This window comes from Pollachius pollachius (genome assembly GCF_949987615.1).
Source record: "Pollachius pollachius genome assembly, chromosome: 8".
NCBI classification, from domain to species: domain Eukaryota; kingdom Metazoa; phylum Chordata; class Actinopteri; order Gadiformes; family Gadidae; genus Pollachius; species Pollachius pollachius.
The window spans coordinates 13,741,380-13,767,660 of record NC_136941.1 but is presented as its reverse complement, the minus strand read 5'-3'; the positions used below and the strand labels follow the sequence as shown (position 1 = coordinate 13,767,660).

At 42.9% G+C, this 26,281-nt stretch overlaps 1 protein-coding gene across 2 annotated transcripts in view; it reads right to left on the bottom strand.

Annotated features, from left to right (window-relative positions):
* The window catches only part of b4galt5 (UDP-Gal:betaGlcNAc beta 1,4- galactosyltransferase, polypeptide 5), a 35,314-nt gene extending 9,225 nt beyond the window's left edge, over nucleotides 1-26,089 (bottom strand). For both annotated transcript variants that reach the window (XR_013812009.1, XM_079740810.1), the window contains exons 1-3: nucleotides 25,571-26,089; nucleotides 1,544-1,663; nucleotides 644-757 (exon numbers count right to left, since the gene is read on the bottom strand). Coding sequence is in view for 1 of the 2 variants with exons in the window: in XM_079740810.1 (XP_079596936.1) it covers nucleotides 644-757; nucleotides 1,544-1,663; nucleotides 25,571-25,679 (343 nt within the window). In the remaining variant the exon portion in view is untranslated. The remainder of the gene's footprint in view (nucleotides 1-643; nucleotides 758-1,543; nucleotides 1,664-25,570) is intronic.
* Nucleotides 26,090-26,281: the final 192 nt, after the last annotated feature.

The window sequence follows — 26,281 nt, the reverse complement described above, 5'->3', positions numbered from 1 at the left end:
AATAGACATTTGAAGAGAGAAATGGGAGAAGGTAATAAACAAATAGTGACAAGGAAAAGCAAACGATAAGGAAAGGCCTGGGCAAAGTGAGCAGTACAGAGGAGGACTAGTGGGAATAACAAGGGTTCACTGTTTTTTAATGGGCCTTTAAATCCTTTGCTTGTATTAATAGCCATTAAAAAAAAGATAATTGATAATATGAGATCAAAAGGACAAGATGGATCATTAAAAACATTATCCGTTAAAATACCCTTCACAGATTCAACAAAAAACACTGCAGCATGGCCGACTTTTCTACTCCCAAAATACATCTGCAGTGTGTGTGAGGTCGTTTTTTTTGTTGTGCTCTCTTATTTTTTGTCGTTACGCAAAAGTTTGTTGTCAGCCCCACTCCATGGTTGATTTAGAGGAAAGCATCTGCTGTAGTAGGTTAAGTAATTTCGGAAGTAATAATGGGCTCCAGCAGTCCTACTATGGGACAGTAGAACTTCTGGGCAGGAGACGGCACAGAGCCAGGAACTGAAACCAAACACTGAAGGGGCGGGGTTACGCCTCTTTCCTGACATGAAGTAAAAATAAACAAACCGCCCTGTTCACCTCGATTAAACCTCTGATTCGTGAAGTTAGAAGAGTGCAGTCTTACTCATGGTGGGTAGCCTCTCCGGGCACACCTGGGACGGCAGGTAGTTGAAGTCTTCTGGCAGATATGTGGTGGGCGGGGCCTCACTCTCGCTCGAGTTGAAGTCATAGGCATAGTCTGAGGATCCCACACACAGACACACACACACACATGCTCACATCAATGTTTAAAAGCAGCGTGTTTCACGGCAGCGCAACTGCAATGTAGTTTAGCTTACATACCGGCCATTACATACCGGCCAGTACATACCGTTCCCAGAGCAAGACTCAACTCAGCTATGCCATCTCCAGATGCATCAAATAGAAGATTCATGTCTGCCTGAAAACTTTGTAACCCATCCTGCAGCTCTCTCTTTCGGCTGGCTGTTTTTTGCTCATTGTGACTGGATGTGCGTGGTGCATACTTTAGAAGGTTTCGAAGAGTTTGCTGCAATATTATTCTGCTCATGTATCCACTCCTAAACAGCAAAACAGAAGAGGGATGCATCCCACTTCTGTTTTCCCACTCAATGTGTCCTCCCTTTCGCTTTAGCCTCCTGCTTGAGAGGGCTTTAGGGTTGCAGGGGTGACACTTTGATTTTTAAACTTAGATTTAGGGCTATAAATAGTCAATTGACTTGAAGCGTTTTTGTCTGTGTGTGTACCTGTGTGTATGTGTGTGGTTGCATGTGTGTGTGTGAGCGTGCGTAGATGTGTGTGTGTGAGTGCGTATGTGCACTTGTGTTGGCATGGATATTTCTGTGTATGTGTGTGGTTGCATGTGTGTTTGAATATGTGTGTGTGTATGTGTGTGCGAGCATATGTGTCTGTGTGGGTATGTGTGTGTATGTGTGTGTGTGTGTGTGTGTGTGTGTGTGTGTGTGTGTGTGTGTGTGTGTGTGTGTGTGTGTTAGTGTGTCCTCACCAGTGCCGTTGTTGCTGTACGCTCCTCTCACGACCTGCTCCAGAACCTGGGCTCCGATGTTCTTGACGTTTTCCCTGATCTGGATTCCCCGTGCCTGGACCATGAACACATACTCGTTGACTGTGGAAAACAAGCACGCAAAGAGGAGGGAACGTTAATCCTTTATTTTGTCATGCCCTCTAACGTGCTTCTTGCATACCTTATAATAGCGAGTAGATAGTGTGTTCATCCTATTCTGTCATCCTCAAAGAGGGGGCTTAAAGATGATTTTGAGGGGTCACAAGATGATTTCCAAATTGTCTAAAAAGTGTAATTTACCTTTCATATTTTCATATAACACAGCAAAAAAGCCTCTTATCTCATTCAAACTGTGTTTATGCATGTGTGCAGTTAGAACTACAAGTCAAAGTGCGTGCTATCATAGCGATGATGGTATGATGGCCAATTCCTCCTCCCTCTCTCTCCCTCTCTCCCTCGCTCTCTCTCTCTCTCGTAGAGAACAAAGGAGAGTCATCCATATGTTAAAGCAAGATAAGCATGGAAGGAAATAAGGCATGAGGTCTATCCCGTGGTTGAATTCCGCTTTGCAGCTGGCAGCGGTCTCCATTGATTTCCTGTCTTTGCTACTTCATGAGCAAGGGGTTTCCTCGCTACACTTAAAATAAAAAAGGCTTCTCTACAAAAGCTGCTTACCCAGAGGATTGTAATCTATCGAACAAGCGAGAGAGAAAGAAAGTGAGGAAGGGACAGAGATATATGGGTACGAAAGCATAAAGAGAGAGAGGTCAAACTGGAGTTTGTTTAGCTGTATATTTTGTTTTCATGATATACATTTTGGCAAGCCCCTTCATCAGTGTGAAACTAAAACCTGGAGAGAATCAGTGATAACTTATTATAACAAAGTTATTGATATGATTGATTAGGTTATATACCATTTAATTCACATGTAAAGCATTTCTACTGAAATAAAAGAGCTTTGTTCATGAAATGTGAAATCAGCCAGATACAAAATATTGGGGCAGCTCATTATAAGATAGCTCATTATTCTCAGTATGGACTAGGGGTGTGAAAGTGTATTTGAGTAGATGAGTACTGGTCCAGCATCTTATAAATACATTATATAATATGTTGATATGTATCTTTATTAAATGAAAAAAAAAAAGTAAGTATAATAAAAAACTATATATTTTCGGTTGAATATTGTTGTTGAGACTAAAATAAGTTTGTTTGCCAACTGTTAGCGGCTGGCCAGTGTATAAGTTCCTGCGTGTACGAAATTTACAATAATGACCCCCCGCCAGGAACATCCTAACATCAAAAGGAAGGAAGGAGGAACTAAAGGCTTGATCCCAGGTGAAAGTCTGTGCAGGGGTGCATACCATTCGAAGACACTTGGCTTCCAAGAGAAGCCGTCTACTCTCTATAGCCATAGGCGAATTAAGAACCCTTGCCAAAACAATAGCCTTACTTAAATTACTTCAAACGGATACGCTGCTTAGAAGTATATACCACTTGCTCTACAACAATAAAAGGTGTGTTGCCAGTGGAGCTCCGATGTGAATACAACGGCTGTTTTAAAAATATGAAACAGATTTTCGATATGCGTATGCTGGCAAAAAATATTGCTAAAAGTACACCAGTACAGACATCATGGGGTAGATGAAGGGGCTTAGGAAGAAATGGGCAGTCGCAAATCCTTGAGCTTATCAAGAGGTGCATGTGTAAAGCTGTCCATGACAGTTTTACAACATTGCTGTAAAAGTGAATTGCACATGGAAACAGTAGGGGCACCCAATCGTAAACATAACAATTCTTAAAATGTGATGCTTATTCCCTGCTATATTGCTTGCATGCCCACCTGCTTCAGTTCCAACTTGTCTATCTGTCTGCCTCTATCACCTGGTTTACAAAGGTATTGCTGTCAAAAGAAAAATGGGTCAAAGACCAACAATGTCTATTAAGAATGTAGGCTCTCTGTTTCCGAAAGGCCTGGAGCCAGCAATGAAGTAGAAGAATGAAGTTGTTGGTTTACAACTCACAGCATGACCATGCGGAAGCAATCATATGGAGCAAACAGATCAGATGTGGTCTAAAGATGTTGCCACTTTTGGGGAGCCAATTCTCAGAATTTCAAGCTAAAGATTAAAATGTTATCAAAATATAAAGTAGCCCTCAGCATTAGCGTGAGTTTTTTTTCTTCTGTATTCTTCATGTGGTTCATGAAGCAATCCAGAGTTGTATTCGACCAGGATTGGTTTACTATACTTTACTAAAATACGCATAATTCACATCTATGTGTTACAATTGACATGCAAAATCCCCGCCGGGTTATGGCCCATGTGTAGCGCCATCTGATAGGAAAAGAGCCAAGAGGCTTTTGGACAGGAAACAAGGGCGGCCAGCAGCCCTGTCCCAGCACCACTACATTAACTACATGGACGTGGGTCATCTAATTCACACCAATATACAAAGAAAGCCTAATTGGCCACAAATGAAGGTATAACCCTTCAGAGCATTACTATTATACCCTACTCTACAGTTACCCTAACCTTAGACTCCACTTGAGCTGAGGCTGGGACTTTTTGTATCGTCTATAATTTCTGAGAAAACCACCCCTCCGAAACACTTTCATTACAACCACCGTCTACAGCGCTGAACGCTGACGCGTCCACAATCCACCACTACAATCTAGGCCTCGTGTCCCACCACAGTCAAAGTGAATTAAGTGGAGATCAGGGCACGGACTAGCCTGGCTCCGCCCGCCCAAGTACTTCTGCTCAATTTGAATTTCCCTTCAGTACTATGTCTGGGTCTGCGGTATGTTAGTGGGTTTTCTCTGTTCAAATTTTCTGCGTCAAATCAGCAAACAGGTAGTGGCTGACAACGATGACGTTAAAGTCAGCTCTCGTTGACGGACATCTTCACGCACTGTGTTTGGTTTGTTTACAGCCTGCGTGCAACGTGCATGCCGGCCAACAAGGCTGCCTTAATGCACGGGCTTACCTGGGCTGAAGCCCCAGGGCCTACGACGATCAGGGGGCCTATCATGAGCTGCAGGAAATGTTTTTATTTTTTTTATACTGGCTCATGATAGGCCCCCCGATCGGTGTAGGTCCAAGACAATGTGATTTTTTGTTTGGGGCTTACAAAGATCAGAGGCCTATCCTGAGCCAAGAAAAATAACCCCCCCCCCCACCATCGACAAAGGCAAGATGTCGGAAAATAATCTACACATCGTCCTTGTAAGATCCCCTCACAGGGGGTCTACGAAACCTCTCAGCCCCAGGGCCCAATGGCAGGTTAATGCAGGCCTGCCGGCCAAACGTTAGCAATTGGTTATGGCAGATACAGGGTGGCACTGGGCAGATCCAATAGTTGTAAACCTCAACAGACACCCGCCTTCAAGTGAGTTAACGTTTGTCAATAGAGTAGCTCCAGACTCTGTGCAAATGAAATGAAGTACGAAGGTCTGGTAGGCTAGGCACGGCACCACTAAGTAGCTCGTTAGCCAGCTCTACCAGCAGCAGAAATTGAGCAGGGAAACCTGATTGGCCTGAACCTTGTTCATCGCCTCTCTTGCTGTACACTTGCGACCGACAACATCCACACTAGCAACTGATTGCTAGGGCCTGGGTTGCACTGGCAATAAAGCCAGATTGTGTTTGCCACATATGCGCGCAATCTACTTCTCATACACATACACACCAGACACCTGATATTTCACAAGCAAAGGAGAAGAAGAGGGGAGAGAGTGATTTTTCGGTGCATAAATGAGGGAGGTGGCAGACGCGAGGTAGCTATTTTTATCGACTACCCAGGGACTTGTTGTGAGGCAATATGGCGACATGCCGGTAGTCTGTCTGTGATTTTTGTGTATGATTCACTACTTCACTCATTGAAAGTGTTGGTCGTAGCAGGTCGTAGACACTCAATAAAACCACAAGACTCCTGTGATAAGCAGCATTCTGACTGAAACAGGCTAGCCTCTGAACAGTGCCTAATACTGGTCGATATAAATAAGGAATCTGAAAATAAATGTGTAGTATCTATATGTATATCTATGTGTGTGTGTGTGTGTGCCTGTGGTTACAATAGTCAAAACGCTTGCAGACATCCAGAGATGCAGACAGGATGTGCAGTTGCAGTTGAGGTGACAGCCTAGGATCAAACACGTAGCAACGGTCACATGAGCACATGGCTTTGCACACAGACACATACGCACGTCTTTCAGTAACCACTCCTTTTACAATCCCCTAATAACTAAGTATGAACCTGATAAATATATGGTTATTTATAATATACCACTGCCAAATAAGAGGTAAATACAGAGAAACTACTGCTGAAATACTAACAAAATGCTCCACTGTTACACATCAACTAATTAAGTTTGTGTATTGTGAATGTTTTTGGTTAGTAATAACTCATGTTTACTTGCATACTTCCAATGAATGTAGGCAATCAATTCAAGGGACAATTGGAGTTATCCCAGGTTTATGTTAGCAACAGCCCAAGTTTAATTAAGTAATATCAATGAAGTGAGAACTTTCTATTAAAGTACCTCAATAGTTATTGGTCATGGCTCCATCCATTTCTAAAGGGTTTATTACATTTTCCTAACTATACAAATGTTTTTATTTAAGTTGAAACATTACATCAATACTTCCATTATATTGCCAGGCTCTGACCATGTCCCTAGTAACTGGTAATTATTTTTCAATGCACTAAACACAAACTTTAACCATATATGTTCTGCAACATTGTAAATTGTCCAGTTTTACCTTGTAATGTTGTGGAAAATATACTTCATTTGGATAAGGGAAAATACTATTACGAGGCATATGGTAAGAGTCTGCATGTCTTCAGTTGAACTGAACCACTGTAATATTTGAATGAGTTTTATTGTAGCCAAAATTCAAATACGTTTTTATATTGTAAATCACGGATCAAGTTGTCGGCCCATTGCGTCACTTGTCCTTCTTAACGCAAGCTCTGCATTTCAATTGGAGTGGGCAGTAATACATACAAGCTCATACATTATTTCGGACTGCTTTTTCAACTCTATTGAACTACAAGAGGAAGGGCCTTTCGTCCATTTATTTGGAACGAACATCAATGGTACAGTATCAGTTGAGGAGGTGACAACTTGAGAGCCCCTTCAATTGTTGGCTTCATAGACATTCTTTCTTGAACTCATGTCTGCAGATTTACTTTAGGACAGCTCTCTGAGTTCAAGGAAAAATAGGTGAGAAGGTGAGGTTATGCAACAAGAACAAAACAGGAACATGTTCAGCATGTTACAAATGTTTTGGGAAGTTCAACTCTTAAACACTGCTACGTGGGAAAAGTTAGTGTGCATTGACAAATAAATGAAGGTATTGCCATGTTATCACAGACACACCAGACGAGCCTTAAGGCTTAGTGCATTAATGTTATGATAAGAAACGGATATGTTACTCTATTTGAACTGAACAAGCTGATCACAGAGGTCCCTTACAAGTGGACAGACAGAGCTGACCGCCCACATGCTGCCTCATCCAACTCAGGAGAACTGGCCTTTGTTGCATCTGCTACCTTTCATGGTCGGTTCCAAAGTGCCAGAAACTGAACCATTGTGGCTTGTTCTAATGGACCTGGAAGACTGTGTCAAACTAGCAGTTCTCCAGTTTCTCCACACAGAGGACAATATTCATTACCTTGACTCAAAGATATAAGACCACAGGCAAAGATACTCACAGGCTTTCCCAGAGACAAAACTTTGTCCTTAAAACCATTTCCTTGCGTATTACCCAGGGCTTATCAAGGCTTATGGGCCATTAGAAGTTCTGTGAACTATGCACTATAACGCATAACACAGCTTTTTTAAAGGTATAGTTAAACAGACCAACTGTACTGTAAAAGGCTTCCTTGTTCAGATCAGAGCAGTATAACTTAGATTCGTTGCAGAACACACATGGTTGAAGGTCGTGTTCAATGCATGGAAAAGGAAATGAATAGTTTCAAGGCATGTGGTAAGAGCCTAGCTAGTTAAACCATGGAAATAAACACTGCTTCCTTTTCAATTTCAGTTTCAGCTTACTTACTGAGTGAATTGTAACGTTTACTGAGGAATTTTGTGTTTAGTTAATGATCTAAAGTGAATGAATAAAATGCAGGAGTTAATGATCTGCAAGAACGTACACAGTATTTAAGAAGGAACCCTAGAGGACTTTTTTTCCTATGGGGGTTTAAAACAAGGTAAGTTTTGATGTCCTTTAGAAATAAGATAATAACAATTCCATAGTTTATAAGTTGAACTAAATAACCCTACATAAACAGATGTATTGTTAAGTAATTTATAGATAAACTTGGGCTGTTACCAACATAATCCCTGGATAAATTAAATAGCTACTTGAAATGGTGGGTACTAGAGGACATGTTTCGAAGAATTGATTCCTAGGAAGTATGCAGTAATATCAGAGTTATTACCAACCAAAAATGGTAACAATTTCATGTTACTTTGTTGAGTTGATGGGTAATAGTGGAGGTTTTCCTTAGTATTTCAGCTTTAGTTTCTCTGTAATTCCTTAATTTTAACCAGTGGTAATCACCCAATAACATATTACATTTTAGCATACATTAACCGGGTTCACAGTAGCTAGGGGACAGTAAAAGTAAGTGTAACCTTTTGTCCTACCAATGAAACGACTTGTAAAATAAGCTCTCAGACATACCACCCAGTTCTGCAAGCGGGCAAAGACGCCAATACCATGACGAATCAAGACTCTTACACACTATAAATACAGAGACAGACACACACACACACACACACACACATAAGGACTCTATTACAACCCTATAGCCCGTCATGCGTGACAGGAAACCTTGATTGACCTTGTCCTCTACAGCTCTTCCCGTACACACCGTCCTCCTGCCAAGTCCACTCCCGTGCGTCCTCTTTCACAGAGCACCTCTCTCTCCCCCTCTCTCTCTCTCTCTCTCTCCCCACCACCGCCTCGTATGTATTCACTTTTCACTCAGTTCCAATTTCTACTCCCCCTCTTTCGGAGGGATCTTGCGGATATATCGGGTTTATCGAACGCCTCCACTCAAAGGCACGGGATGGGCCCATGGACCTTGGTGCCTTCCACCGTCCATGGCCAAACATAGGAAAAGAATATGGATTAAATGTAACAGGTAAACACGCGCGCACACACACACACACACACAGACACACACACACACACACACACACACACACACTCACACACACACACACACACAGGGACATAACCCGTCACCCTGCCTCAAAAGGGCAATTAACACACTGGAAGCTCAGCAATGGGAGGTGATTGGTGCTGATCTGCAAGCCTTCTGATAAAAGCCGAACTGCATTTTTTCCGCCATAAATGCACGCACACACACACACACACACACACACACACACAGACACACACACACATGCACACACACACACACACACCAAACAGACGTTCTGCTGACCTACATGACTGATCGTCTGAGGAAACCATTCAACCCTGTCTGACCACATCCCTTGCACACACACCTACAAACACACACACACACACACATAAACACACACACACACACACACACACACACACACACACACACACACACAGAGACACATGAAATGGAGGGCTGTGGCTGCAATGCATTATATCTCAGTGCATGCTGAACATGCATTATGTCAGTGACGGCTGAATTACTATCGGAAATGTAACATGCCAGGGAGGTCGCAAATCAGTCGTGAGGCTGATCCATTGGTCCGAGTGGCAGTAGATGGCTGATTGTTTACAAGTGCTTTCTATATCATGATGCCTGATTAAAATTCAATTAATAAAATGATTAGGTTTTTTTTTGACACACCCATGACACACCCATCAAACCAACAAGCTTTTCCTAAACCATTTTTGTTATACGTTACATTAAAGTCCATTTAGATGTTTACATAAAAGTCTGTATTTTTCATAAATTCCTTGTAGTTAATAAATGGAGAAAGGGGCTCCCTCCATATATGTACTACAATGATTGAATTGCAGTTCCCATTTGTTACAGGACACTTTATTATCAATGTAGTGTCCACACTTGAACATGTGTCTGCTTAAACATTGTTTCCTCAGAAGAAGCATGCATAAATATATTTATACATATGTATGTACAGTGGGGCAAAAAAGTATTAGGTCAGCCACCAATTGTGCAAGTTCTCCCACTTAAAAAGATGAGAGAGGCCTGTAATTTTCATCATAGGTATACCTCAGCTATGAGAGACAAAATAAAAAAAAAAATCTAGAAAATCACATTGTCAGATTTTTAAAGAATTTATTTGCAAATTATGGTGGAAAATAAGTATTTGGTCAATAACAAAAGGTCATCTCAATACTTTGTTACATGCCCTTTGTTGGCAATGACAGAGGTCAAACGTTTTCTGTAAGTCTTTACAAGGTTTTCACACACTGCTGCTGGTATTTTGGCCCATTCCTCCATGCAGATCTCCTCTAGAGCAGTGACGCTTTTGGGCCTTCGCTGGGCAAAAAAGACTTTCAACTCCCTCCAAAGATTTTCTATGGGGTTGAGATCTGGAGACTGGCTAGGCCACTCCAGGACCTTGAAATGCTTCTTACGAAGCCACTCCTTCGTTGCCCGGGCGGTGTGTTTGGGGTCATTGTCATGCTGAAAGACCCAGCCACGTTTCATCTTCAGTGCCCTTGCTGATGGAAGGAGGTTTTCACACAAAATCTCACGATACATGGCCCCATTCATTCTTTCCGTCACACGGATCAGACGTCCAGGTCCCTTGGCAGAAAAACAGCCCCAAAGCATGATGTTTCCACCCCCATGCTTCACTGTAGGTATGGTGTTCTTTGGATGCAATTCAGCATTCTCTCTCCTCCAAACACGACGAGTTGAGTTTTTACCAAAAAGTTCTGTTTTGGTTTCATCTGACCATATGACATTGCACTGCAGGATTGGAGTCCCTGGCGGTGTAGTGTGTTAGTGATGGTAGCCTTTGTTACTTTGGTCCTAGCTCTCTGGAGGTCATTCACTAGGTCCCCCCGTGTGGTTCTGGGATTTTTGTTCACCGTTCTTGTGATCATTTTGACCCCACAGGGTGAGATCTTGCGTGGAGCCCCAGATCGAGGGAGATTATCAGTGGTCTTGTATGTATTCCATTTCCTAATAATTGCTCCCACAGTTGATTTCTTCACAACAAGCTGCTTACCTATTGCAGATTCAGACTTCCCAGCCTGGTGCAGGTCTACAATTGTGTTTCTGGTGTCCTTTGACAGCTCTTTGGTCTTGGCCATAGTGGAGTTTGGAGTGTGACTGTTTGAGGTTGTGGACAGGTGTCTTTTATACTGATAAGGAGTTCAAACAGGTGCCATTAATACAGGTAACAAGTGGAGGACAGAGGAGCCTCTTAAAGAAGAAGTTACAGGTCTGTGACAGCCAGAAATCTTGCTGGTTTGTAGTTGACCAAATACTTATTTTCCACCATAATTTGCAAATAAATTCTTAAAAAATCAGACAATGTGATTTTCTCGATTTTTTTTTTCATTTTGTCTCTCATAGCTGAGGTTTACCTATGATGAAAATTACAGGCCTCTCTCGTCTTTTTAAGTGGGAGAACTTGCACAATTGGTGGCTGACTAAATACTTTTTTGCCCCACTGTATATGCACACTGTATATATTGTTTAACATTGCAAGAAAACTGCTCTTTTGGCCAGTTATTTCTGTATTGGTTGCTATCTGTTTAATCTAAAAATGGCTTGAAGGAGCAATTCAGAAACATTCTCAGAGGAATCCAAGACTGCCTTTTGCTAGCATGCCATTGTAAGGGGATACCTAAAATAACCTCATCTTAGAGGAATCAGACCTGCCAAAAAATAACTTTTTGTCTGCGGCTTATGAATGAATGACTAGAATGAATAAATAAGTCAGTAGATTGGAATGATTTGCACCCACCCAAGTCAAATATGAACCAGATTGCCACACTGACGCATTGAGTGAAAGCTGACTCGAAAGCTGCTGCTATGCTGCACTTTGCGGAACCTGTCATTTCCTCTGACCCTGGTTCCTCTCACGCTTTGGCTTACAGCTTTTTGTTATCTCTCTTCCCTTCCAGCCCCCCCCCCCCCCCCCCCCCCCCCACCCCGTAGCTACCCAACTCTTCTCCCTCATTCCTACCATCCCCCTCTCTCTTCCCCTAGTCACCTGACTACGGACACTGTGATGGGCATGAGAACCTGCCCCCAGCGATGGGAGATGCCCACGTAGATTTGGAGTATGCACTGGGAGAGGAGTCACATGTCGACGCTAGTGGTCTGCCTTCCTTTGGTCACAGGATGAGGCCAGGTCATGACTGGATCATGAGGCTTTGGATTTTGCTTGCTTTTGATTCATGTAGGTGCAAGATTACACACACACACAAATGCACACACACACAAACGCACACGCATGCATAAAAACCTAATTGAAACTAGGACAGTGGCTATGACGCCACACATGGACTATATGCATCAAAGTTGTAAAAAAAAAATGAATGCGAGCGAGGATTTAGGAGGGTTTCACCACCTTTTACAACGTCAGGGCCACTAGGGTCCCTTTACTAGCTCTGGGCCCCTCGAGGCTCAGCACACAAGATAGATAAGTTATTTCTCCTTACAGAGGAAGAGAGCAAGAGCCAGATGCTGCTGGGAACAGATGTCTCTCCGTAATAAGTGGTCCTCTGTTGCAATCCCCTTGTGTGACGTGTGACATCAGCCCCCACGTCCCCGGAGCCTTCCAGTCATATAATATCACATCTCCAAATTTCAATACACTTCAGATTTGATCTCTCTCTGTCTCATGCTCCATTACGTACGGAGGGAAGGAGACACTTTACGTCACACGTGAGGATTGGGAAACACTATCGCTGTTGGGTGCTCCTTGACTCCTTGTTCGGTGGAATTTATTGCACTAATGAGGCCATGAGTCAGAATTGGGACATAAATGAGCTCCTCAGTTAGCAAATTGCAATGGGGAATTTCTTCTGTGTGTGCGTTTGAACTGAGTCACGTCAAAGGAGTGTTAGACCACTTAACATTTGTACAATACAAGAAAGATCTTTATCCCTCTATTAGAGGACATCTTTTTAAGAAACTATTTGAAATCACAATTAAATGTCCCCGGTTCTCTGCCAAGTAATGTAGACTACGGCTCAATGCCCACCATGTGTGGTATACTCGAGACCACAAATACAATTACCCTAAGTCGGTTAACTTTAATCAGGCGTGATTGGTGTGAATGCGGCCATTCAAAGCCATGTGGGTTCTTAGTTGTGTAACTTGTCAGTATCGCTCTGGGATCTTCCGATTGGTCAACTTGGTACAGGAAATATGTGCTCTATACCATGGACATGCGCATGGCGCCATGACTGTCATAATGTCCCAATAAAGAGGGGTAGGGCTCATATTCCATTTCACAATATGTTCGCTATCTTATGGACTTTTAACCACCCTTTCCTTTTCAACAGATACTAATCATTGCTATACCTGAACCCATTTACGACCCATCATATCTATATTCTGTTAAAAAAACGAGGACATTCCATTGATGGCGAGGTCGTTCTCTTACTGTCGGTTGGAAGATTTATCTGAACAAAAGGCGTAACACTAATGGATGTCTCTGGTTAATCAATAACACTGATCAATGGATAATGTATGTTTCTCTTTACAAGCGGGCATTGATCTCGCCATGTACTCCGTACCCTCAGAGGTGTGTCCGTAGACAGACTAGCTGCAGTACCAGCAGTAACTCGCCCTGCCTTCCAAAGGATATGAGTATATGAGGTCATGCTGTAAGATAATGCAGTATTGACTGCATTTCTAACTATTATTCTGAAAGTGCAATTGGTACAATGCGTCATAACAGAATTTTTTTGACTGATAGATGTAGTCTTCTTAAAATAGAGCAACAGCCTCTGTCAGACACACATTACACACTGTGTTTACACACCGTGCGTGCACACATGCATGCACTCATGCACACAGCTACACATACACAAACACGCACTCACGCACACACACAGGCTGCAACTGGGATTGTATAAAGAGAATTGTACCATACAATTTATTCTGCCTCTCCATCTGTTTTTCCAACTTTAATTTTGAACATGTATGCGTGTGTGTATGTGACTGTTCCTGGTCATTGCCAATGTTTGTGTGTGCCAAGCCACAACATGAGCGAGAAATGCAAGACCAGACGGGGGAGACAGGAGTTACATAAACAACTCGGTGGTGCCCAATGCCTGCCGCTTCCGCTCTGCAGAGAAAAGACAGACCACGACAGATCAGAGAAAGGAAGAGCGTCACTAGACGAATGAGACTGACTAAAAGAGAGATATATAGAGAGAGAGAGAGAGAGAGAGAGAGAGACACACACACACACACATAGAGAAATAAATATCTGCAGATTTTTTCCTACAAGCAGTGTCTGTGTATGTGTGTGTGTATGTGTGTGTGTGTGTGTGTGTGTGTGTGTGTGTGTGTGTGTGTGTGTGTGTGTGTGTGTGTGTGTGTGTGAATGTACCCTTTTCCATGGGAAACAGTTGACGCCGACCGCACTATGTTTTCTCCCAGCGGCCCCAATCATATTTCTGGTTAGATTTGCCAGATTCTGGTTTCTCAGTCCCTAGCTCCGCTGCTGTATTCCTCTCCGTGTGGTTAACAGCACAGTGAAAACAAGTTTGGAAGCTAGCTGCTCCCTACGCATTCCCAGCTCTAGGGACACGAGTCCCAAAGGAAGGGGAAGGAAGGGAGTCTCAGAGCACTCAAGATAGCGCTCTGGTGAACCGGTTACCACGCCAATTAAGTAGATGGAGGGTGGGGGGGGGGGGGGGGGGGGAGATGGACACAGTAGTAAATGGACACAGTAGTTAATGTCTACAGGATGACAGAGAGGGGAGTTAGAAAGCATACATAGATGAAGAGCTTTCGCGGACTGATGTGCAACTGGTCATAACATAGAGAGGATATCTGTTTTATTCATACAGGTAAAAATAAAATCTAGAATGGCTCATATATAATTCACTCAATTCTGAGCCACCCTACCTAAAACAACAGAAAGGTAGACTCAACTGGAGTTTGTTTAGTCATGAGTCTCCAGTAATGTTAAGCAACACCTTTCCTGTTCCGCCCTCGCACCGCCCGCCCTGCTGACTCCTGTCCTGGGCCCCACCCGTCCGTCTGATCCCCCTCATCATCTCAGAAAAGCCTCCTTCATTTCTAAATGGCACTGTCTGACATCATAATCCCTTTATCACTGGTTAAATCCTAACTCACACACACACACACAGACGCACGCACGCACGCACGCACACACGCATGCACGCACGCACGCACGCACACACACACACATACACACATATGAACACACATGCAGAGAGAAAATACACGCAAAGCACATACACAAAATTTGCATTCTGAACATGGAAATTCCATGTAACATGGCAAGCATCAAGTACAGAGAATGTCGTGTTGTTGTCCTATCCCTCGATCTAGGCTGGGCCAATCTCTGTTTCCTGTTTGTCTCAGATTTTTGCCTGTTTTCGCCCGTTTGCGTGTGGCATTCAACGCTTCCCTTGGACACTTTGGATATCCAGCAAGGCCTTTTGGATTAACCAAAGCCCCCGCTGTGTTTACAGCCTCGGTCATCGATGTGCTCTGAGATAAACTGGTTCTTCTTTGTTTACATTTATGACATTTTGATGACAGCCTCTCCCCTGCCTTGGCCCCACAAAGCGTCAACCTGCTTCGTCATCACCCTCCTTCGAGTTGGAGAGGTCAGGTCAGACAAGCCAAGGGACACTTGCCTGACCTGGTAACGGTCCCCCCCAAATTGCCTGTTTGTTCCTGGTGCTTCCGCCTACCAGGTTATCCAGTGGGCTTGTTCCACACACCTCAGCTGTCATTCTGGGGTCAAACGGACCATTGAATTCCTCCGACATCACTTTTGGCCGACTTCCATGGATGATGATGTTAAGTCGTTTATGGCTGCCTGCTCCATCTGTGCCCGGAACAAGACGCCCTCCAAACCTCACTCTGGTTTTGTCGGTCCTCTGCCCGTCCCTAATCGTCCATGGTCCCATATCGCTCTGCATTTTGTCACCCGTCTCCGCCTATTTTGGTAAGATGACCATTATCCCCATCATTAATTGTTTTTCCAAAGTTTCTTCCATCCTTTCCTTGCTTATGCCTTCACTACCTTGAGCTAGGAAGACCGCCGATCTCATGGTTGGCCGTGTTTGACGCGACTTTGCCTACATTGTGGATCCTGCGGCTGTTGGATGTGCGCTGCCGGGGTCATAGGTCACAGGTCACAGGTTTCAGTATTTAGTGGAGTGAGAGGGTTACAGTCCAAAGGAGCATTCGTAGATACCTTGTTCCCAGAACCTGGACCCCGATCTGAACCGGGACCCTCATTGGACGCGCCCGACGGGTGACAGACTTCACGCCCTACACTTCAACCTAGCCCTGGCGGTCTCGCTCATCCTCTTTGACTGTTTGTGTTTGGTTGTGCATCAAGGGAAACTCTCGGCCACTTAGGATTACAGTAATTCTCTGTAATAATGTATTCTGACTAATCGTGTTCTTCTTTGTTCTCCAGTTCCTCATGCGGGTTTCTGGCTTAACTGGATACCTGTCTGCCGGCCTGTTTATCCGCCTGCCTTGTCTACATTCACGTTCATTCATTCCCTGTCTTGTTATAAAATCAGATAGCATTCATTCACGTATCCTGACTCTGTGTCCTGTAGTAGGTCTTTGAGCTCTGACCATAACAGTTGCCGGAGAGGTAAAGGACCCAAAGAGGTGAATAAATCCTGCAGTCTTCATTTCTATCAACATTTTACATATCTGGCCGCTGTTGAGTAAATTCTGATCTTAAGGCTGTGGCTCCCTCACAACAACAATTAACTGACAGCAACGTGGCAATGATACGGGCACAGAGGCAAACACACACGCAAGAACACACACATACACACACACACACACGTACGTGCACACACAGAACCCCACACCTATTTGCCTGTTACTCCCTGCAGAAGTGCAATGACTGTCCACAGCTGGGGGTCACCCCTGTTCGTTGAACTCTTAGGCTAGGGCAGTGTCTGCTCCACGATACTGCTGCCATACGAGTGACATATAGACAGACACAGCACATTCCTGGCTGTACAGTGTCACAGGTTCATATATTTGGTGTGAGCACAACATTGGTATGAATAGTAAAACAGCCTCCAGCAATACGTTTGTTTTCATGGATTCTGTGCTCTGCCTCTTTCTTAGTTTTGTTTATTTGTCGTCTGTTAACTCATCATGAAGAAGGCCACTGATTGGCTCTTTGTTGACAATATAACTACAGGGTGGTGTACAGTGTTTTGATGGGCCCTATCTGGCATCCGGCGCAATTGACTTTCGACGCATGTGTCGTTGCTAGTTTGCAACTGGCGCAGAGCGTTCTTTTCCCTCCACCGCCACGCGCCTGTAAATTAGGGAATGATCTTGCGCCCCAAGGGGCGGTTTGGCGAAAGGAGGAGGCGTGTTCTGGCGCAAACGTACCCTGGTGCTATTTTGCAGTTTCAGAAATCACTTGCGCGACAAACCAGGAAATACCTGGTTTAAAGTCAGTGGCGCGTTGTTCAGATGCTTTTTTAAGGGCGCATGCATAATGTTTTGTGCCCCTTGCGCATACTTTGCTTCTCTCATCTACCTAGCGAAACATTCTTGGTAACTTATTTGGGAAAGAACAGCTGATACAGCGGTAATAAGTTGTACTTTTAAATCAATGCATCTGCAAACACCGTACAGCAAACACATATTTTCTTGACACAGACATCGTGTACAAGCCCATAACTTTTGGGATTGATGAGTATTTGATCGTGAGAAAACATTGTTTTACCGCGAGTGAGTGTTAAAAAGAATGAATGAATGCGGGCGCAGGTGTGTGCTTAAAATAATTAATGAAAGTGGGCGCTCGTGTGTGCGTCCATCTGTTTAAACACATGCAAACTAAACACGTAACGCATAATACAGTCCATGGCAATGTATATTAACGGGGGGACACATGCATATTAGGAACACAAGTCGATAACGATAATGCATAGATGTTTGTTAATGTATTGCGTATATCATTAAATAGAACCACAGTTACCACATATATGTGTGTTAAGTTTTCTTTGCCAAAATTTATTTGAGGACCCCGTGTTTCTGAAGTTGTGGAAGAAAACTCTATTCCATGTGTGAATAAGGCCATATTATTTGGCCATAAACTGAGCCATTTGAAGTTTGAAATTCATGTAGTCATGCATCTGTCTCATCGGAGACTGCAAATGTGCTGTCAAAATATCAACTCGTCAGATTCAAATGCGCTCATGGCTCATAAAGGGGATGGGAGCTGGCACTCTCATTGGTTTATTGCACGTTACGCCCAAACTACACCTACGGGTAATTAGGCTACTTCAGACCGACCGTTTTTAGATTTGCGCCAGGTGCAAGAGTAATTTATGCGCCGGTAAAATATTAACATCGCCATAAAACCTCCCACAAAGCTACTTGCACTTGGCGCTTCTCACTTGCGTTTCAGACCGTTAAAATAGGGCCCTGTGTGTGTGTGTGTGTGTGTGTGTGTGTGTGTGTGTGTGTGTATATGTGTGTGTGTGTGTGTGTGTGTGTGTGTATGTGGGTGTGTGTGTGTTTCTCTCTTACAGGAAACCACAAGAGATCGTATCCGGCCTTAGTATTAAGATAATATCTAATCATACAGGAAGGAGGGGATGTAGACATTTTTATGTATTTATTCAGTTCTGTTCGTTTACTTTTCTAACTTGTGTACTTTGAGACATTGTTATGCCCCTGTTATGGATTCGACTGAGTCTATTCATAACCAAGGCTCAGTTACCACCACCTTGGTTAATCCGGCGATGACAACTTTTTGGATACTATGAAAACACGGTTGACATTATCGATGACAACAACCTGAGACCTGTCGCAGTCCTCACATAAAAATAAAAAAATAAATCAGCGTGTTACAGATATAGTTGGCCACTGCTAAGCCCACAGACGACACCCCTCTAACGCTAGACTATGTGTACAGGGTTGGATCTATACAGGAAGTTTTTTTGAGAAGTTATGTTATCTTTAAGTTATTAACTACCCCCGGCTTTGTAATTTTTTTTTGTAGAATATATCAGTTTTAATAAGTGATTTTATTGCTAACATTATTAAAATCACTATCGGCATTAACCTCACAACAGAGTCCTTCTTTATTTTTAGGAGCAATTTACAGAACAGAACAGATACATACAAAAAATGTGAAGCAACAACACTATGAACAAAGTTCAAGTTCCCTTTGTTGATCCAGGAATTGCAATAGTATTGAACTTCTGTTAAACATCACTTAATATGTTAAGTGAGTTCATTGCTAAATATTGATGTTGACTAACTATACAATCTACTGTAAATATAAAATGTAATTTTTCTCTATTCTGGGATTTGGGACGATGAAGTAATGCCCTGAATGTGTCAGTGATAGCATGAACTCCTGCATACCTGTGGTGGACCCCTACCACATAGGAACGTGACAAAAGCAAGGTATTGCCATTACACCCAGACAAAAGACTTAGAGGGCCATGTTGATTGTGTGTTAAATCTCTCTCTGAAATGAAAGGACGGGGGTATTTTAAGAGCGGCCCTAGGAAAGGACAGTCTGGATGCTACACTGGCAGTAAAAGTTACGTAATTCCGTAGCATTTTCAAGGCAAGGCTTGTTATTGGTGTAAATTCCAGTAGAAATTATATTTGGATTGAGGATGTGTGAGAGTAAAGAGTATGTCTAAATGTGTGTGTGTGTGTGTGTGTATGTGTGTGTGTGTGTGTGTGTGTGTGTGTGTCTGTGTGTGTGTGTGTGTGTGTGTGTGTGTGTGTGTGTGTCTGTGTGTGAGCAAGTGTTTAAAGAGCGGAAGGTTGGTACATAGTCAAACACTTTAAGAGGATTGCCAATGGCTCTAACAAAGTGCGGTGCAATGAACTCACTGCGTAAATGATTTACTGGATTCAATTGTTAATTCAGCATTTCCCATCCCAAGGTTCTGGTATCATCCAAGACACGCACACACCTACACGCATGCACAAACAAAGACATGAACTGACACACACTTGCACACACACTCACACACATGCATTCACATGCATCCACTGAAGCAATAAAGCAGTTAGTAAATAACGTAATTGTGGCCCTGGACCATTGGATTTAAAACACAATTCCTATTTATTTATCTTGGTCTAGCAACAGTGATCAAGGGAAAAAAGCTGGTATGTTTTCTATGGTTGCTGTGACGATAAAGAGGAGTATTTCCTGGGAGGGGCCAAGCGCTGCAGTGACCATAGTAACCAAAGCTAAAATGTCAGTTGCTGGGAATTCAGTGTCTGTTCAGGTTGTGTTTAATTAATTATATCAGCACAGGTGTTGCATTATTAAATAGGTTGTGGACCCAAGAATAAATAAATCTAACAAATAAATACTTTATTATTGATGTGCTTTCCTGTCTGCTCCTAATGCTGCAAAACTACAGTGGCCAGGCAATTAGTTAATATTTAATTGGCGGAACTAGGCAACCGGAAATATAATGAGCCTTACAGAGTTCATGTGAATGCATGGTAGGAATATAGAAACTAGTAATGCACCATTGTAGCTCGGACTCATTCAGAGGAAAGAGAGGGACAAGAAATGATAGAAAATCTTGAATGTTTGTAGTCAATACATCAAATCCACTGTCTTTAAGTGAAGATCTACGTTCTGAGTTTGCTTGCTACATGTCTAAATACAGTAGAAATACCCAGTCTGATCAAAGCACTGTGTAGTAGAATATCTCTTCTCCTACAGATATGACTTTATATAGATGAAATACACATCATGCACATCTCCCTCCCTCCCTCTCTGAAAAAAACCTTGGATCTTCTTCCTTCTACTTTGAAGACTTACTGACACTGTCTTCTATGCAGGCCTGCAACGCTGCCCATGGCGCAAACAATTAGAAGCCAGTATGCTTAACCTTTTATCAGCTCTTTCCTAAATGTGGGGAGACACATATATGTGCCTGTTTCACGCATCGTTAGTTATATGGCAACCACGGGTAAACATCAGACTCCAAGGTTTAAGACCCATACATATCTAAAGAGATAGAGCACTTTGAGTGGAGGAGGGGTCTACAAGAAGGGGAAGCGATACCACTTAATCAATATTGAAGTATTGGATATAGATATAGATAAAATAAGGACAATGCCACCAATAAACTAATTTGTCAAGGATGCCAGGCCTACGCTAATCTAAATTAGTGCATGCATAAATAACTCGCCATAAAAGCCAGTGAGATGATATGGCTAACCTAGAATGAATAACTAGATAAACCTGCAAACAACACATGGTTGGCGACTAAACCATTTGCCTCGCTTTTTTAACAAACTTGTAAACCTGGTGTGCGGCATAGGCCTAATGCGCAAACAATTCGAACAACAAACAATATAAGGCCAACGCGTGTACAAAGGATGTGAATCAAGCCTTTCCCTTTGCTTGTGTGTGTGTGTTGACAGTGCTTGCCAGTTTTTATCCAAATGAGAATTCAAATGGCTTCCTGAGACATATAGCCTCAGGAAACCAAGAAGGTGACTCTGAAGGAAGTGTATACAGACACACATATACCCTTGCAAACACACAGTCAAAGAAAGCAGGGTGTGCTCTTAGAAGTCATCCTAAGATCATTTAGGTCACAGGTCATGCCCTAAGGCAATCATCACAAGGCAAATGCAAAACTGTTTCTACACAATAGTGCATTTCTCTAGAACGGCGGTAGTTGAGTTATAAACATCATTCATTATCTTGGGATGTTTGTCAATAAAATTTCCTATAGCCTAGCAAAAGTGCACATCATAGAATACCATAAATAGTGATAAGCCTTTTCCCTGGCTTTGTGTAAATTAAACACATTAATAAATCAGAACAGTTTGCACCAGACAAACTAGATTTTACGTTGCATTACGTTTTTAAACATAACCCTAAGCATGTGTAAATGGTGGCATTTGTTGACAAAGTCTGCAAAATATAATCTACAAAATAAATTCATTACACAATTATGGGGGATGCTGGCTATAGGAACATGTTAGTTCATTACTAATAAGTGGTTACCGAGGAATAAGTAAGGACGTTACGCAGACATAATAATGAATATACTCATAGCTAGTGCAACCCAGTTCAGACGAATAGTTGCAGTTGCTGTAAAAGACTGTGTGGGTGAAAGCGAGAATTTGGTTGTGGTTCAAAAGCACTTAAGCAAAATGTATATCACATCTCACTGCCTTTAAACTATGAGCACATTACTAGAAGTGCAATCCTAAATGCAATGCTACTATTCCATTCAGTATCCATGTAGCACATTTAAGCTATGCGGGGAATTATGTTTACTCTCAATCATTTTGAATAAAATTTAGTGCCTTACATGATACACACACGCACACACACACACACACACACACACACACAAAAAAGAATTGGGTCTCAAAGGAATAAAGGGAGCACCTGCCCTTCTATTCTCAACCTTCTCTATGAGAGCTGGATTGAATGTACAAATGTGTGTGTGTGAGTGCAGCAGTATCTCTGTGTTCCTATAAATAGGCCCTGTGCTGTCCCTAGCGCTCGCTCCACTTGGATCCTCTCATGTTTTAATTAAATAAACTGCTGCAATCAGGCCCAGCTGTGGCCAGCCGTCTCAGCCTGCATTCAGTGTCTTGGCTTTGGGGGGCCTGGCTCCTCCTCCAACTCATCATCATCATCATCATCATCATCATCATCATCATTATTGGTAACACTTCGAAAAAGGGTACATTAATTTGACCATGATTTCCCATTAGTCAATGCAGTAGTAAGCCTTAACTAAAAGTTATTTAATTTACAGCTAACTAATGGTCTAGCAATCATTGAATAATTGTATTTAAGTTGACTAAGGTATTCATTTATAGTTTATTTTATAGGATTAGGATTAGGGTGAACAGATAACCTTAACCCATACCCTAAATCAAACCCCTTTTGCAAATACTATGTGAGAATGCTTACTACAGTATTAGCTTATGTTACCCTAACTGAAGGTGTTACCGTGTCATCATATACATACGCTCATGTAAATACGGGAGGGGGCTATATAGCGCCAGGCGTGTTGAGACAGGGTGGTGTACAGGGAAAGGGATCAACTGGATGGGGCGCCGCAATCTTAAATGATGTGATTCCAAAGGAAACCCAACCAAACAGACTTTAAACAGACTTTATTGAATACATTTTTTAAATGCCACATCGTCCCCTTGTTTCCTTTTCCTCTGGCACTATAATTTCTCTTCCCCATCTCTTTCTGCTGAGTTGCCTTGAGGGAGCTCTCTCTCATTCTCTCTTCACCTCTCTTGCTGTCCCTAAATGGACCCTCCGTCTGCAGCCCAGCCAGAGCTGTCTGCAAAGAGCAAGCATCGTGGCTTTCTACAACGGCAGCAGGAGAAACCCTGGCACTACCTCCCATCTATAATTAATGGGCTGACGCTGCTGCTCACTGTTACGTTTCTGAAAGGACCCCACCTCAAACCATGGGGGCTTCTAAGCCTTCCCAATTAACACCCAGGAGGATGGGCATGGCAGGGTCAGCTTACACCAAAGCCCTAAGCAGATACCATCAATAACTGCTTGAGTTGGGGGGGGGGAGTTAGTGAGTGAGTGGTTGGGGGGGGGAATGTATCATGCATGTCAAAGCAAATTATATGTGTGTTCTTGGGCTTTTTTTGTGGTGTTTTTCTGATTCCCATTTGGAGGAAGCAATGCTAGGTTCTATTGCAGTCTTCATGAACTATTCCAGTCAGTTTATGTGTCTGCCATATAAAAGATCTACCGCCTCTGACCGATTAAGTCGGTCAGAGGCGGTAGAAAGCATGAGGATCAATACCCATTTTGATGATGGGAGAGAGATCAGTTTTCAGTTGGATGTTTTAAGATTCACACACACACACACACACACACACACGTGTGTTTAACTTACATGAAGCTAAGCAAGTTAGGGTAGGCCATTTATTTTAGATGCAAATATAGTCATAATTGTGGAAAATGTCTTTACCTCTGGACAGCAATCAATAAATCCACTGACAAAAAAGGGTATTTGTGGCTGTCGCAGGCATATTATAACTCATTCTATAATTTAATTGGGCCAAATAAAATGATAAGCTTACCTCCCTGGATACCTATGTAGCAGGCTACCTGCGCGCACACTTCCCACGCAATCATTGCGCATGACCAGAATCTTCCAAAAGGCAGACTTATTGCTAAAGCTAGCGAGCTAGTAATGTCACCCAAGTGGTTGCTACACACACACACACACACATGCACACAGGCACGCATACTCACTATGTCACCATGTAAAGCGCTTAGGTTACATAGAAAAAGCTCTTTATAAATGCAAATCAATTACTTTCAAAATCGAGCTTACTCTGACCGGTTTTTCCAACCAGCCTTCCCTAGCTTTAAGAATAACCTCCCTGGTCATGTTGTAGTCAGTAATCCATGCACATTCCCCATACATTTTGAAAGTAAAAAAGTTACACATTATACAAATATCCTTTTCAAGAGTAGTAAAGTTCTTCATGCCAATACAACAGATATCCAGACAATAAGATAATATCTGGCTTTGAAACTGTTACTCATGACACTGTCATCCCACTTCCTGTTTTACCTGGACGTTTAATTCCTGGAACTGTTGTTAGCACTTGGGCAACCCCATGGGCAACAATTAAAATGCAACGGGATGTTGTGCAATAGAGACACTCACTGAAGGCGAAAGGTTGAGCATTAGCCAACCGCTCAAATTCAAAGGTATGTTGTGTTTGCTTGGCCCAAAGACCAATAACAAAGTAATGGTAGGTAAAAGTCCCATCTGGGTTGTGAAACCCTGACAACAAGATAACCTCAAACCAAACCCAGTGATAGAGAGACCATCAGATCATCGCCATCTTGATGCGGAACAAAAGTAAAATTAGAGTATGAGTGGTGTACCATGCTCTCAACAAAACTGTATGACATCAATGGATTAAGAACCAATCAAACCATAACTACATCCGTAGATGTACACGTAAGAAACTGGATGGGCAGATGGAAAGACAGACAGTAAAGATATGGAAGCTCAGGTGAGCAAACAGATAGGGAGATTAAGGTGGGCAAACAGACTGATCTAGAGGAGGAGTCATAAAATGAGGCGGGGACGGGGTGAGGCATAAATGATTTAGGAGTGATTCACGTCATGGGATACTACTGAAATGCATGTGACTTCAACAGGCATCAAATGATAGATCCCCTCTTATTGAATAGTGCTTATTCTTCCCAACCGTTGGATGTGAAGGCCGTGATCCATTGAAAGAGACAAATGTACGGCTCCACTGACTTGAGGACTGTGCGTTTCATGAGAGTCACATGATTTATAACAGGCTGGTGATGGACTAGCCGTGAACTGCTACTCGACCCAAATCCACTTGGCAAACTTCGGTTACCATGGCCACAAAACGCCAGCCCAGCCAAATGAGCCTGCTGTTGTTCCCCTCTGTAAGCCCGCTGTAACGATTATAACAACCCGATTGTAATAACCAGATTCTTATCCATGACAAGGTGTAATGGCAGGCAGGTGCCCTGTGCTATGGCAGGTTATGGGCTAGCGTCCACATTGTCGAATGGGAAATAACAATAGCTCAATAGGCGCATTGCCTCTCTGCTGTCAAAAAAAGACTCAGTTACTGTACAGTCCAGCTGTCATGGTCTAACACACACACACACGCACGCGCGCGCGCGCGCACACACACACACACACACACACACACACACACACACACACACACACACACACACACACACACACACCCAAAGCAGGCAATCCCATCCCATTGTATTAATTTAGCATATGATGACACCAAGTCCAAACTTACCGATACCGGGGGCTGAATAGATGAAATACAATGCGGGTGTCGACAGTGAGAAGAGGAATAAAAGCCCAAGGAATGACCTTCTCCGGAATCGCAGACGTTTCGGCATCATATACAGCAAAAAACACACAGCCACGTTTGAGTATTTACAATAACGTTGCAGCAGTTCCGATGCAGCCAAAGCAGCCCCTGTTTTGTCCAAATTGTAGAAGTGGTCGGCCGATCAAGGAGGGAAATCTGATGAATATAGTTGGTCGGTATGCGGCAACGCTGAGTGGCGAAGCGAGTAGGAAGTCCGTCTGTTACAGCGCAGAATGAGCACTGGGAAGGATCTTCAATCAGTCGATCACCGAGACATTCATATTCCACTCCGAAATATGGTATGAATGAAAGTCGAAGATATCTCTCATTTGAAACAGCTAACTGCGATAATGCAGTTAAAACTGACGCGATATTTTCAGTGGAAGCTCATCGTTCGTTGCCTTTTAAAGTACGATGCAGACGGAACACGGCCGCTCCTGTGCGTCCAGCCCTATGAATGGAGCGCCCCCCCCCCCATCGGCGAATAGAGCAAGTGGGCGTTGAAAAATAAAAAAAAGCGTGTGTTTTCAGAGGCTCTCGATAGCAAATACCTTGATAATAACTCATTAACTAACCACAGCCCATCGGTGATGGTAATTAGCCTAAATTAGCTTTTCAAATCTTAAAATTCGT